The 14,756-nt window shown below is 44.6% G+C and overlaps 1 protein-coding gene across 4 annotated transcripts in view; it reads left to right on the plus strand.

Annotated features, from left to right (window-relative positions):
• ZSWIM8 (zinc finger SWIM-type containing 8) overlaps positions 1–14,756 on the plus strand; it is a 2,297,361-nt gene that overhangs the window by 841,142 nt on the left and 1,441,463 nt on the right. For all 4 annotated transcript variants that reach the window (XM_085603517.1, XM_085603518.1, XM_085603514.1 and 1 more), the window contains exon 13: positions 7,695–7,878. In XM_085603517.1, the coding sequence (XP_085459643.1) occupies positions 7,695–7,878 (184 nt within the window). The remainder of the gene's footprint in view (positions 1–7,694; positions 7,879–14,756) is intronic.

The raw sequence follows: 14,756 nt of genomic DNA on the forward strand, positions 1-14,756 counted from the left end.
GGTGGTGCGTGGTCTTGCTGAAGCTGAAGTGGACGCAGCTGTGGTCTGTCCAGTGGAGTCTGGAGGCGTGGCTGAAGGAGATGTCCTTGCTGGAGGAGAAGACGGGGTCAAGCGTGTGGCCGGCGTAGTGGGTGGGGGTGGTCACCAGTTGCTTGAGTCCGAGGTTGTCCAGCAGGGTGGTGGTGTTGCGGTCTTTGTTGTTCTCCAGGTGGAAGTTGAGGTCCCCGAGGAGGATGTAGTCAGCGGAGGGGAGGGCGTGCGGGCTGATGAAGACGGCGATGTCTTCGCTGAATTGCTTGCGTGGTCCCGGGGGTCTGTAGATGAGGGTGCCTCTGAGGGTGGTCTTGGGGTTGGTGTGTATCTGGAAGTGCGGGTGTTCGGCGGCTGTGAGGGTGTCGTCGGAGTTGGTCGTGATGCGGATAATGTTCTTGTGGACGATGGCGATGCCTCCTCCAGTCTGGTTGACGCGGTCTCTCCGGGTGATCTTGTATCCGTCCAGGATGGCGATGCCGGGTGCTGAGGAGGCGTTCATCCAGGTTTCCGTGAGGAAGGCGACGTCTGGAGATGTCGTGTCGAGGAGGTTCCAGAGTTCCACGGCGTGCCTGTGGACGGAGCGGGTGTTGAGCAGGATGCACTTCAGGTGGTTGCTGCCGGTGCTCGTCTCGGCGGCTGCGGTGCAGGTCCGGATGCAGGAGAACTTGCAGGATTGGCAGGTCAAGGGTCCGTGGGTGCGTCCTGGGGTGGCTCGGTGGCAGCCGGGAATCCGGCCGGTGTTGAGTGCGATAAGGGTGGCGTAGTTGTGAGTCCGGCGGGTGGGCTGGCATCTACGGGGGCCAGGGGGTCTGGCGCTGGGCGCGGTCCAGGCACGGACGGGCGCAGACGGGCTTGCCTTTGGCGCGCCTTCAGCTCACAATCGGCGCGCCCGCTGCGCGTGGACGCTGCACGCACGCGCAGACTCTGCCATAAATGGAGAGTGGGGGGGCGGGAGGAGGGAGGAGCAGCTGGGAGGCGGGAGCGGGGCAGCGAATTTTATCAAGAGCTGGCCCCCCTGTTGACTCGACTGTTCAACTCGTTCCTGAGCTCATGGTCTCTGACGGACACGATGCTGGAGGCATCCATCTCAGATCTTCAAGCCCCATAAAGATCCTAAGGAATGTGGGTCGCATCGGCCCATTTGGCTGCGTAACACCGATGCTAAACTGTTCACGGGCATATTAGCGGCACGCTTCAATCCACTCATGCAGGGTCTGGTGGACCCAGACCAGACGGTATCCATCCCAACGAGACAAAGTAGGGATAAAGCGTAGCGCCTCATCCACCTCACGGACCTTGTACAGCGTTCGTGGAGAGAGACCATCCTTCTCTGTGTCGACGCTGAGAAGGCATTTGATAGGGTCCATTGGCCTTACTTGCTCGCTATGCTCCGTCAGATTGGTTTCGGGGATATGTTCATCTCCTGGACGCGCTGCATCTACAGCACTCCCAGAGCATCGGTCAGGGTTAATGGGATCTCTTTTGCAACATTTTCCAGATCAAGGAGAACACGTCAGGGTTGTCCCCTCTTCCCGCTCCTGTTCTCGCTTTATATGGAGCTCATGGCGCAAAAGGTACAGGATAACCTGCGAATTACAGGGATATGGCTCGGAGCAGACATGCACACGATTTTCCTATATGCTGATGACGTGTCCTGTCCCTGACAAACCCACTAACCTCACTCTCGGCACTCATGAAGGAGTTTAAAGAATTCAGTAAAATCTCCGGGTTTAAGGTGAACCTCCCTAAATTACAGATCTTGAATCTCTCAGCTGCCTCTGCCCCGGTGGCTGCACTCTGCACGGAGATCTCCTTTGAGTGGGCAATGGACAAGATCTCATATCTGGGTATCCTTTTGGCTCCCATGCCTGCGAGGACGTTGGCGGCTAATTATGGCCCCTCGTAGACAAGCCCACCAAAACGCTATCCACCTGGAATCATGCTGGACTGTCATGGGCTGGCCGCATCACTGCCGTCAAAATGACGATTTTGCAGCATATCCTCTACATCTTTCTGACCATGCCTCTATCTCCACCCCCCTCTACCAGCCACAACTTACAACTTGCCATTAACTGGTACTTCTGGAACATCAAATAGCTGTGCCTCATTCATCAGCTTATCACCCGATCTCTAGAAATTTCCAAGCCATGCAACTACGCTTTATCATGGAGTGGAACAGTCCGCTATCAGAAAAGCAGTTGTCCTTTATTAATCAAACAATTGCAGGAGCCAATATCTGGATGGAAATTTGGCTTCCTTTGAAGCACAGGGCGTGGGGGCTTTACTCCTCGCCGGTAACGGCTACGACTTGAAAATTTGGGACTCTGTAGCTCTTCGGCATAAGCTTAAAAAATTCCCATCGCCAATGACAACGATAGTAGGTGATCCGGACTACCCCTTCCTTATCCACAGAGACTGATCCGAGGTCTTTCAGCGTTGGCGCAAAATAAGTTGCAAATTGGTGGGTTCCCTTTTCAACCTTAGCGGGATCATTCCCTTTGACCAGCTACGTCTTGAGTATTCTCTACCAGTGATGGATGCGTTCCCAAACTTGCAGATGAGACACTGGGTGACCTCACCAAGCAACGAGTCTGGGGCTTCTCGTTCCTTGACCAGCTTTGAAAAATGGCTAGTATCCATAGAGGGGGACAAACGTATAATTTCTGAGCTTTATGCCTTTCTTCGCGCCGGACGCCAACCCAGTCAAGTCTAAGGGGCAGCTTAGGTGGGAGGAGGAGTTGAGGCGTCCACTCTCCAGCAAAGAATGGCAGGACATGCAATTCAGAATACACCATACAGCGCACCACATGGCTAGCACAGAATCTGCTTACAAAGTTGCCTCCTATTGGCGCCTAACGCCCGCCAGGGTCCATAGTTGGAACAAGTAGCCCACAGCGTTATGCTGGCGTGGATGTGGTCAAACGGGTTCTCTTCTTCACCTTCTCTGGAACTGTCCCAAACTGGTCAGATCCGGAGAGCAGGTCTTGAATGATATTAATCAAACCTTTCACACGACCATCTCCTGCTTTCCTGCATACATAATATTGGGTCCCTCCAATCCCTTGTTCTTCCCCTTGCGATCATCAGTCAGGGGCAGAAAAATAGCTCTTGCTTTGAATGTTGTGCAAGAGGTCCTCCTGGCATGCTGGAGCACTAATGAGATCCCTGATTATTTAGCATGGCTGAGAAGCCTGTGTGTTGCGTTGGCTTTGGTGCGCATGTCAATGATGCTAGATATTAGAGCGGATGAATATCCACTGTTATGGGCTCCGTTCATTACAATCCTATCAAAGGAACTGAGTAGTGACCTGCCAAACGTTTTCTTCAAATCCTGCTCTTGGTGTCTCAAAACGGCTTGGATGCCGCATAGGCTGCCACCTGCAAAACTACGCCCCCATACACCACGCTGGGCCCGGGAGGATCGCTAGACCTTAGGTAAAAGCCACCAAGGTGCGGAGGGAAGGGGCGGGGTTGTTTTTCCTTATGTTGATTCTCTCGACTCACTGTCATTTGACATCTTTGGGTCTTTCGCTCACTTATATGCTGTAACTTCATATATAAAACTCTTCGCTTGCAGACTCGCCGCCAGCCCCAGGGTTGTAGGTATATGGCTGTGTACGACTATTTGCATAACTATCGCTGCTGGCCAAGTTTTTTAGGCGTGAGCTGTGTAAAAGCCTTACTGATCTAATTAAAGAGAATTGTTCCATAAAGAGACAGTACTCAGTACTCCATACAGGAATGTGGCACAGTGGGACTTCAGTGTGTACTCCTGGCAAGTATAAGACCCAGTTAGAATGGAAAGGATTACACATTCATAAAAGACACAGCATAAACACATACTTACTGTAACAGATTCTGTCTTGGCAGTGACAGTTTCGGATTCTTGCAGCGGAAATAGAGTATGTATGTCTTGAAGGTGGCATCAAGCATGGAGCAACCAAGGGCAACACACTGTTCCAATTGTGAAAGACTGTACAATGTGGACTATACGGATATGGTAACAAGTGTTTCCATGTCCAGTCCGTGACCTGACAATGGGAATTAATTAGTAGTCGAGGAGGCTGATTGATGGCTTTCACTCCTAAATGTGTGCAGCCCATCATGACTGGGACTACTTCTCCCCCAAGTGTGAAATGAACATATGCATCATGGTTGTGAATATATGAGGGGTGAGAGTTACCATTTTGTGTATGCAGTCCAATTTTGTGGCCTGCCATATAAAACTACATAACTGTTAATGTAGCTGTTCCTTCCTTTTACTCCTATCTACACAGAGAAGTCAAGTGAAACGTCTGAACTTCAGAACAAAAAGGTGAATGAATGGGGTTGGTTACCTTTCAACCCATTTCACCTCTGTATAATTCAATATCTGTAGTGTTGTCTTACCTCAGGGAAATGTAGAGAGGTTTATGCTCAGTTCTTTCTGTTTCCACAGTATTCCCAAAGGTATATTTCATAGAGTTGGGTGATCAATCCATAACACATATTTTTCTTTGTCTTTACAAATTCATTTCGATACCTACTTCAGTTGCTCTGCGTGTTCGTAACATGGAAGGTTAGGGATTCCCACACCTCCCTTCTCCAGGTAGAGGGACATTAGGTTTAATGCAAATCTAGCTTTCTTGCCACCCAATATAGGGCCTAATTACAATGTTGGGCCTATAGAGGTCGGAAACATCCATTTCCCAATGGCAGCTTGTGCTGCATGCAAAAAAGACCCACAACAAAAGCTGCCATTGGAAAATGAATGTTTTCAAACATCTCTGCACCGTGTGGCAGGCATCACGCGGTGAGGGCATGTTTAGGGGGGGGCAATCGTGGAGGGCCAGGGGTGAAGGGGGCCCTGCTAGGGGCCCCCAAAGACACTTTCTGTCAGCCTTTCCATGTCAGAAATACCGACATGAAGAGGCTGCTGGAAAGTGCCATCATAATCCCGACGGCAGAGCCAGCCTGGCATTGCCATCATTAGGGAATTATGGTGGCTTCCGACGCTCTGAAGGGCTCCTTAACCCCGTCGGAATCCCCCCACAGGTTTTACTCTGACCGCAGTCATCCTAATACGGCAGTAGGATTGAAACCTACGTTGTCGGGCGGAAAGCCTCCGACAGCTGGCCGGAGCCTTTCCTCCTGATATGGTAATTGGGCCCATAGTTATTCCCTATGTCTCAGATTATTTTAATTAAGTTCGACTTTGTTGGAATAAGGAGTGATTGAAATAGATGAAGTATTCTACACAAAATTCACATTTTAACAACTGCTTTTATTCCTACCTATATGATTGTAAGGTGTTGCTGATTCTGGAGATATTTTGCAGCTGTTCTGTTTAGATCTCTGTAGTGGTGGTGAGTGTACCATGTTTGGTGAATTGAATCAGTGTTTTGACTAGACCCTTTTATCTCTGTCAAAGATGGATGAGCTCACTGGCTCATCTTGTCTAAAGTTCCACTGTCATATGAAACCCAGGATGTCAACTGACATTTGTGTGCATGTTGATTGCTTATATGTAATATGGGTGTGTAGCAAATATATGGTAGTAGGACCATGTTGTACATACTAGGAACAGTGAGATCCATTATGGATGCCTTTGGGTTAACATTGCACAAAATGGACGATGGACTTAGCATCCCAGACAGAGGAAATGTATTGCATGAATAATTGTGGGTGGATGATTGTAGTCCAGACACTGAAGTAATATGGATGCAGACAGGGCTACCTTTAGAAATCAAATGAGGACCTTGCTAGCAAAGAGATGCAGATTAATTCTTCCTGAGCACTGTCTTTTGGTAGACTGTAGTTGTTAGGGCTGGGACTGCAATTTCTGTTCACAGTGAGGACATTTCTAGGCAGGTACCGCACTTTTGTCTTTCCCAAATTACTGTTTATGGAAGCTGATGACAGCCAGCTGCAGAGATCTCACACCCCACACTCCATTGTGCCCTAGTTTTGGATACTCCTGCTTTGAGGTAGACCCATCACCTCACACAAAGACTGTTTGAGGAACTGCCAGAAAATTACATTTAAAAGACAACAACCTCAAACTAATTTTGAAGCCTCAGATAGTGGCTCTACATCCCCTGTCTGGAACATATTTAAAAATGTGAGATCCCACCCCTCTTTCTTCCAGTTTCAAGTTCTTCATGACCAAGGAAGCAGTAGCATAGGAGGGGAAGGGGGGGGGACTGTCTTCCCCAGACGGCACGAGTTTTGGGGGCTCTCTTACCAGCAATATGGACAATATGTTATTTCGTCTAATGGCGTAATGTTGAGTTCAGAGTCCTTGAACCTCACGCTACCTCCCTGGGAAGACATTGTTTGCCCATCCTCCTATCCCTATCAAGTGAGGAAAGGGTTGTACTTGAGCCAGTTTACTGAGCTATATTAGAACAAAATCCAAGACATCAGTGGCAAACAACCTCAACCTCCACTCATGGGACCTGGTGAACAACCTGCCCCCCCGAACGGGATCTGACCCTACTGTTTGTTTGCAAGTCAGTGTGAGAAGTGTACCCTGGTATCTGATTACGTCATACCTCTATGAAAAAAGAAGTATGTTCATTTGGTCAAGGGGTAGGTTTAGTACTTCTGAATAAATCATATATATTTAAATCCCACAACTGCCAGATATGACTGGAGTTCTACAGAATGATTATAATGAGGGTTTTTTCCAAACATATTTTTATTGGCATTTAGTTCAGTATCCGTCAGGAATTCTGAAATGTATCAGTGCATACCACATCACTAAAATATAACCCATACAAAGCAAATTTAGGTTTGTGCTTGCTGTTGTTCATTCCCTTGGTGAGGGTCTTCAAATATGTACACTTGTTTGTACGAAACTGGGTAACAGAGGTAACGTACTAATTAGGCAGTGGAGTCAAAGATGTATAGCCATGTCAGAAATACACAGTAATTGTCTAGGGTGTGTGGAGTATAGGGAGGGCAAGAGTGAGAGGTAGTCGGCTATTTCTTTATGGGTTTCAGGCCATTACTGCCCTCTAATTGTGTGCTATCAGCGCTGGGAGGAGGTAAATGATATGTAAGGGCGGTGCTCATGTCTTGTCTCTTATCTTTCAGTGTACCGGGGTGCAGGCGTATTAATGATCTTTCTTGAGGACTTCCCAGTGGTGACCAACCAGGTGTTCCCTCTTCAACCCTTTTAATTTCTTACTTAAGTATCATTGTCATCTCCCTCTTCCTCGCTCTGATCCCACTCAGGGTTTTCCCACGCCTCTAAGATCTCTGTCCAGTGCCCTGCAATAGGGTGTTGTCTCAGCCCCCTCATTTCCTCCAATGATTATAATGAGTTGACTTAATGTGCAGGAAGTTGATTCTGTGAAAATATGGTCAGGTTAGCCGTTTTACCAATAATTTACTGTGCAGTATTGTCACCATCATTTACTTTACCAATTCTTCTATGTTTTCAATTATTTATGTATCTGCACTTCTCACTCCATATTGTGGATCTTTTCAATTTTTCATTTAACCATGAAGTTGAAACTGAATTTTTTTTTGAGATGCCCTCTTGTATTAAGAAGTTACAATCATCTTAAGTTTGTAAAAGTTGAAGTGTCATTGTGGATATTCTATTTTTTATATAAATGATCGCCTATTGATTTAATATTCTTTAATATATTGGGTAACTGGTTGCACCTTCACAGGTTAAATTGGCGTATCAGGAGTCCGAGATAGTGTCCCTGCTTAAGAAGATCCCCTTGGGCTGCAGTGAGATGAGTACCATTCGTGGGAGGGCGGAAGAGCTTCGGGATGGCACCCTGTGTGACTATAGACCTGTGCTTCCACTCATGCTGGCCAGCTTTATCTTTGATGTGCTGTGCAGCCCAGGTAATTTCCTCAACTATTCCTCTGTGCTAAGATATGCATTTTCCATCTAGTTACACTAAAACACTTTAGCCATGGACTGCAAAGTGCTACCATACAAGTGACCTGCTATCTTTACTTGCAACAAAATCTTTTTTGCAGATTGTGTTTTTGATATCAATTATTCTACAAAATACTAACAATATAAACTATGTATTGTTAGTTAAATAAATTACTTTGCCTTGTGATTCTGGTATAGTTGTATAGCCATGTAAGTATTTATTTTCGATTATATTTGATAAATACAGGTAAAGCTTTAGTTTAGGGAAAAAAACACTTTGCAGGCAACGATTTGGTGGTATATCTGTAGTTAAGTCTCTTGTGTGGTTGACTGCTTTTCTACTGAGCCCATTTATTCAGGTCCATCCCCAAATTGTAATCCTACTTCTGTTTGGCCCATGAAACATACTGCTCTGGGATGATTAGGTCACTCATACCGTAGATAACTTAAAGAGAAACCCGAGCTCAAATGGAAGGAGAGACGTTGTTCTACTTTTGAAAATGGCATCCAAGTATTGCCCAGCTATGCTAGAAAAAAAGGTGACTGCCATAATATGGGTTTTTTTTGTGACTCAAAAGGGCAGCAGTGGAGAATGCACTCCATTTTGGGAACACATGTAGTGTCGCAAAGGATCTCTGCAAGAAACGACCAGGATTTATACAATCAAAATTTCATACAAACTTAATTTGCTAGCCCATTGCATTCCTCAAATTAATGAAGAGAAATGTGCCTTTATACTATACCAGGCTCCGTCCTTAACACTCAGTGATAATTAAACAGTGCAAATCTTCAGGGAAAATATGTGGGGAATACCGATAAAATGATGTCAATGTTTAGAAACAACAGTGAAAATGTATGTTCACCATCATGAAATCTTTATTAGTAGTCATGAACCAATAATCCCGCTCATGTGCTTCATTGCAAGTCAATATGAAGACACTAGCTCTTCTAGAAATGTTTTATTATAACTATCCTACATGCTACAATAATAGTGTTTTTTTACTTTTTAAACTAAGGGCCTAATTCAGATCTTAGCTGACCGGTTACTCTGTCACAACAGTGACGGATATCCGTCGTCTGAAATATGAATCCCATTATATCCTGTGGGATTTATATATCTGTGGACGGGATTTCTGTCACCCTTGTGACTGAGTAACCCGTCCGTCAAGATAAGACCCTAAGCCAGCTAGAAAAAAACAGTAAGGGGAATCTAATTTCTGGTCCAATATAAAACGAATGTGTAACAAAAATGAAGGGAAATTGAGCTAGAGAGGCAGAAACTTGATGATACTGAAACAAGAACTTTGCCTAAGACTACGACTTTTGCTTGAAGATGGTCTCTTCGTTCTCTTCCAGCTCTTGTGAGCAGGATCTTGGAGTGCCGATCTCTGCCTTCATAGTGATTTTCTGACACAAATACTGACTGTAATGACCTGTCCTCTCTGTCATTCAACAATTTATTGCATGTAGTCTATTTTCAATTAATATTTAACAGCAATTTCTGTAGTTATTACATTTACACTTTTTTCTCTGAAAACAGTTTGCCTCAGCTCCAATTTTTGTGAAGTGCCATTCATATGTCAAAAAATCAATCTTATATCCTCATGACAGATGCATGGTGTGTCTTACTGACTCACATGTATCTAACGAAGGAGCAATATGCCATAGTTGGTTAATGATCCTACAGAAACATAAGGCACACAAGGAAGAGGAAGTGTAGATGATAAAAAACACAGCATGCAGTATGAACGAGTAATTTTAAACTCAATGATGTTATATTTGATCGTCTGTAGGTCTCAAATTTAAATCTCAGCTGAGCCAAAATTGCTCACAGTCATTCCGATGTTCGTAATGTTAGACCCTTATGATAGGTAAAAATAACCAGAATTATTTACAGCACAAAGAAAGAGCAGAAATGTGGTATGAAGCACTATAGAAAAAAACAAGTTATTTTTGCTATTCTTAGTCTGCAGCTGGGCCATGTAAAGAAGTGCTTGCCCATCATACGTCTCTTCAGTCAGGAGATCCAAATAGCACTCTGATTGGGACCACCACCTTTCCAGCCATCAACAAAGAAAAGCTCAAGGCCATGGTATAGATACTCAGAAACACGCTGTAAAAATGGATGCATGTTAATGTTATGTTATGTTTTTGAATTTGTATGGCTCGCAGCTACCCCGATGGGTTTCCCGGCGCCTGCTTGAGCAGAAACAAGACAAAAGAAGGAGAATTACTTATTAAACAACCAAGTTTTCAGGCCTCTGCGAAAACTCCCATAAATTGTTTCATTTCGTAAAGAAAAGGGAAGAGAGCTCCACAGGTAGGGACCTAGGTAGGCGAAAGACCGACCACCCATGCGCAGCTTTCTGTTTCTTGGAACCAAATATTTTACTTGAGACGTGGAACGGAGAGAGTGTGCTGGTATGTAAGGATTAACTAAGGATTGAAGGTATAAAGGGGCAGTGCCGGTTTTAATCTTAAACATGTAGCTCAGGGCTTTGAATTTAATGTTATTCTCTACCCTGAGCTAGTGAAGATCGCTTAGGAAACCAGAGATAGAAGCAGCCCTAGGAACCTGGCAGAGAAGTCTGGCGGCTGCATTCTGCACCACCTGCAATTTTTGTGTTGCATCTTTATTAACACCCAGATACAACACCTTACCGTAGTCCAGCCTGGAAGTAACAAGAGCCTGGACTACGGTTCTCTGAGTGGGGCCAGGCAGCATCCAAAGTATTTTCTTAAGCCATTTAAACAGGTTGAGGCCACCTTAATGACTTGCAGTTTCATTGACAGCTGATCATCAATGATGAAGCCCAGATTGCGGACTGGATGAGATGGCTGGGGTAAAGTGCGCATTTCAGACAGCCAGTGCTGGGGACCCCAAAGATCTTTTTTTTTTCCCCCTAAAATCAAGACTTCAGTTTTTTCGCCGTTGAGTTTTAGCAAATTCGTTTGCATCCAGGATGCAATTTTAGTCAGACCAGATTGAAGAGTAGATGACTCAGATTCTTGCACTGCAGAGAAGGAAAAAATTATCTGGGTGTCAACTGCGTAAGAAAATAGGGACAGTCCTGCCTCCTCGGCAATCGTCGCTAGAGGTCTAACATAGATGTTAAATAATAAAGGGCTTAAGACAGAGCCTTGGGGTACTCCATACAGAGATGAATGGGTTTTGGAGCTGGCCGTAGAGGAAAAGGCCTGGAACGTACGATTGATCAAAAAGGAATCAAGCAATTTAAGTGCAGGGCCGTCAATGCCCAGGGATTGTAAAACTTTCAATAACACAGTGTGTGATACCGTGTCAAATGCAGCGCTCAAATCGAGTAAAATGAGGGCCGCCGTGTCCCCATTATCCAAACGGTGTTGAAGCATTTCAGTAACACCTAGAAGGGTTGTTTCCGTAGAAAAACCTGCTCTAAATCCCGATTGGGAGGGGTGTAGGAAGTTATGGGATTCCATGAAGTGTGACAACTGCGAGTTAACATGTCTTTCCAGAACTTTTGAGAAGCCCGGAAGCAATGAAATTTGCCGAAAATTGGAAAGTTGAGAGGGATCGGCATTAGCCTTCTTAAGAAGTGAAAGAACCATGGCATGCTTCCATTCAGACGGAGCTGTTGCTTCCTGAAGGGAAGCATTGAGGAGTTCCATAATTAGCGTAAGTGAAGGCAGCTCAAGGTGCTTTAGCACAGAAATGGGGAATAGATCACAAGGTGAGCCAGATTTTAGGCTACTCAGAAGTTGCTTAAAAGAATCCATGTCCAAAAGAGACCAAGTTTCCAGTTTATTGGTGGATTCAGTATCCTTGCAGTTTACAAGTCCAATGTTATTAGCTACAAGGGAGGGGATATTAGCCTGCTGTATGGTATTAGCCAGCTTATCCCCATTCAGTGCCGAATACATTTTTTCAACTTTGCTTAAGAAGAAGTTGGCAAGGTCCTCGCATTGCACTCCATTGAGATTTATAGGGGTGGTCTGGCTATCTGACTCAGATAGCTCTTTAACCACCTTAAACAAGGTCCTAGAGCAGTTCTGAGCATTGGAGATAGTAGAAGAAACATATTCAGCACGCGCTGTTTTATAAAGGGATTGGTACTCTCTTAAAGCTTCTTATAAGCGAGTTTTGTTTTCTGACACATAGTTCTTCCTCCATTGTCTTTCCAACACTTTACATTTAGTTATTTCATTTTTTAGCCTCTCCGTAAACCAAGGGGCAGGGGGGTCTGTGATTGCACATCCTCTTATTAGAAAGAGTGAGGCAGACATCAATAGATTTTTGGATCCAGCTTTGAATGGCCCCTAGATCAGCAATTTAAATTTTTTTAAACGCAGGAGCACTATGGGAGAGAAGATTATTTAAAGCTCCTATATCGCGTTTTCCCCAATTTCTAATTTAGGACTTAGTTCCCAGGGCAACTACCGGCAGGCTGGGAACAACTTTAATTTGAAAACCAACCACAAAGTGATCCGACCAGCACAATGGGAGTGCTGGGGACCAGTAGATATTGGATAAATTGGAAAAAATGGGATCCAATAAACGACCAGCCACAAGCGTAGCAAAGCGTTACACAGCTGAATATTAATTGCTGTCAGATCAGAAATGAATGCAGCACTTTTTATTCATGCCCGGTTGTCAAAATGAAGATTGAGGTCACCCAAAATGGTGAAGTTAGCGGCATTAAGAAGGTGAGGGGTGACTAGATTGGGAAACGACTCAACCCTTGGGCCAGAGGGCCCGGGGGGCCGATAAACTAGAATGCCCGAAAAAGTGAACTGGGGGGTCAGAGTAAGTTTAAATTAGGAGGCCTCGCAGCCCATAGAGGGGAAGTCTTCGAATTTACAATCGAGAGACTTATGGTAGATGACCTCAATGCCTCCCCCTGCCTTAGATACCCTTTCTTTCCTAACAATGGCATACTTAGTAGGCAGGGCTATGGCTACATCAGGGCCTGAACTATTATTCAGCCAGGTTTCAGTAAGAAAAACGGCCTCGGGCTGCTCATTACTCAGAAGATATAAGATGTCAGCCTTATGTTTAGGAAGTGATAGACAGTTAATGTTGAAAAAGGTAAATTCCTTATTAGGTAAAGGGCTGCATTTTTGTGATGAATTTCCCAGGGACTTCGTGTTGGTACAAGTATTAAAGTCACTTTGATTAATGCATATTCTATACATATCTTCCTTGTGAATCCCCGTAGAAAAAGCAAACTTACAGTGTAAACAACTTGCTCAGGCTTCCTCAAGGTTAAGTAAGGTGCAATCAGAAAGTGACTTACTGCGATACTTTAGAAGTTGCTAAGAGGAGTAACTCAAACTATTCCTCCCAATTAGACCAGGGGTCGTCGCCCCTAGCCCCAGTGGCGCGTCCGTTCTTGGGCCATTAAGTAAGGTTGGAGGCAGGTAGGCGTGCAGCCACTAGAGCGCTGACCGAAGGGAGCTCATGTCACAAACAAGATGGCCAGCCGGGGAAGAAAAGCTCTGTGAAAAGTGCAATGTGCAGAAGGTTACTGAGTTTAACACAATCAGAATTAGGTACAAATTAAAAAATAGCAGCCAACATCAGTAAAAACGATAACTTCATAGTTCAGTATAGTTAAATTACAATGGCTAAAACAATTGGGCGACAGCAGGAGCAAGTGACAAAAGACCTTTCAGGTGCTTCACGTCTGTTCTCTGCCCATTAAGTAAGGTTGGAGGCAGGACGGCGTGCAGCCACTAGAGCGCTGACTGTAGGGAACGCGTGGCACAAACAAGATGGCCACCCGGGAAAGAAAAGCTCAGTGAAAAGTGCAATGAACAGAACGTTACTAAGTTTAACGCTCTCAGAACAAGGTACAAATTAAAAATTAGCAGCCAACATCAGTAAAAACGATAACTTCATAGTTCAGTATAGTTAAATTACGATGGCTAAAACAATTAGGCGACAGCAAGAGCAAGTGACAAAAGACCATTCAGGCACTACCTACCCACCTAGACACTCAAGAAACCATTCAACATTGAGACCCACTTCGAAATTCGGACCAACTGTGACATCACTGACCCTAGTGACTTAGAGGCCTTCAGAGTCAAATGTTCAAATATTCCATCAACATTGAGGCATAACCCATCATCCAGTTCACCCTCTTGCTGCCAGAAAATACTTCTCAAGGTACAATATTACTTCAACACCAAAACTTCTTCTGAACACTCCAAACAGTCCCAGCTTAAAAACAGGACTCTACCATGATGTAGTAGAGTGCCATTCTGCACCAGAACGACTCATCATTCCGGTACAGTGGGTTGTAGAACAAATCTCTATTATTCACTGAGGCGTTTCAGGCTCCTAGATGTACAACATATACAATGTCCTACCACTGAAAAAGATACATATCTGAAATCGGAATGGCCCGCCATCTCCTTCAATATTGCATTGATAAATGTCACTGGTAAACAAAAAGACTACCTTTCAAGGAACCCAAGGTAATAATGGCAGGGAATATACACATCACTTTGTTACTTTGATGCAGTCGGTGTAAGCAAAGGTGAAGACATCGAAGACTTTGGATTTAGAGGTAAAGAGGTAATTCAACAAATTGCATTAAAAAATAGCAAAGGGTTCATCTACCATATGGTCAACAAATCAACAGCAGATTTAAACATGTTTTTGGACAGGTCTTTTTATTTTTGATCTTTGAATGAAATTCACTCCATGATAAACCTGATTTTAAGAAACCGACATGATGATATCCACAAGAGAATTTCTTTTCAATAACATTGTGAAAGGTTATGACTGCTGTGGTGAAAAATGCTGGCTTTTAAGGAGTATAATGGCACAGTGAAACTGGAATACATTCAAGCCTGGTAA

Source organism: Triturus cristatus, chromosome 1_2 (genome assembly GCF_964204655.1).
Source record: "Triturus cristatus chromosome 1_2, aTriCri1.1, whole genome shotgun sequence".
NCBI lineage: Eukaryota > Metazoa > Chordata > Amphibia > Caudata > Salamandridae > Triturus > Triturus cristatus.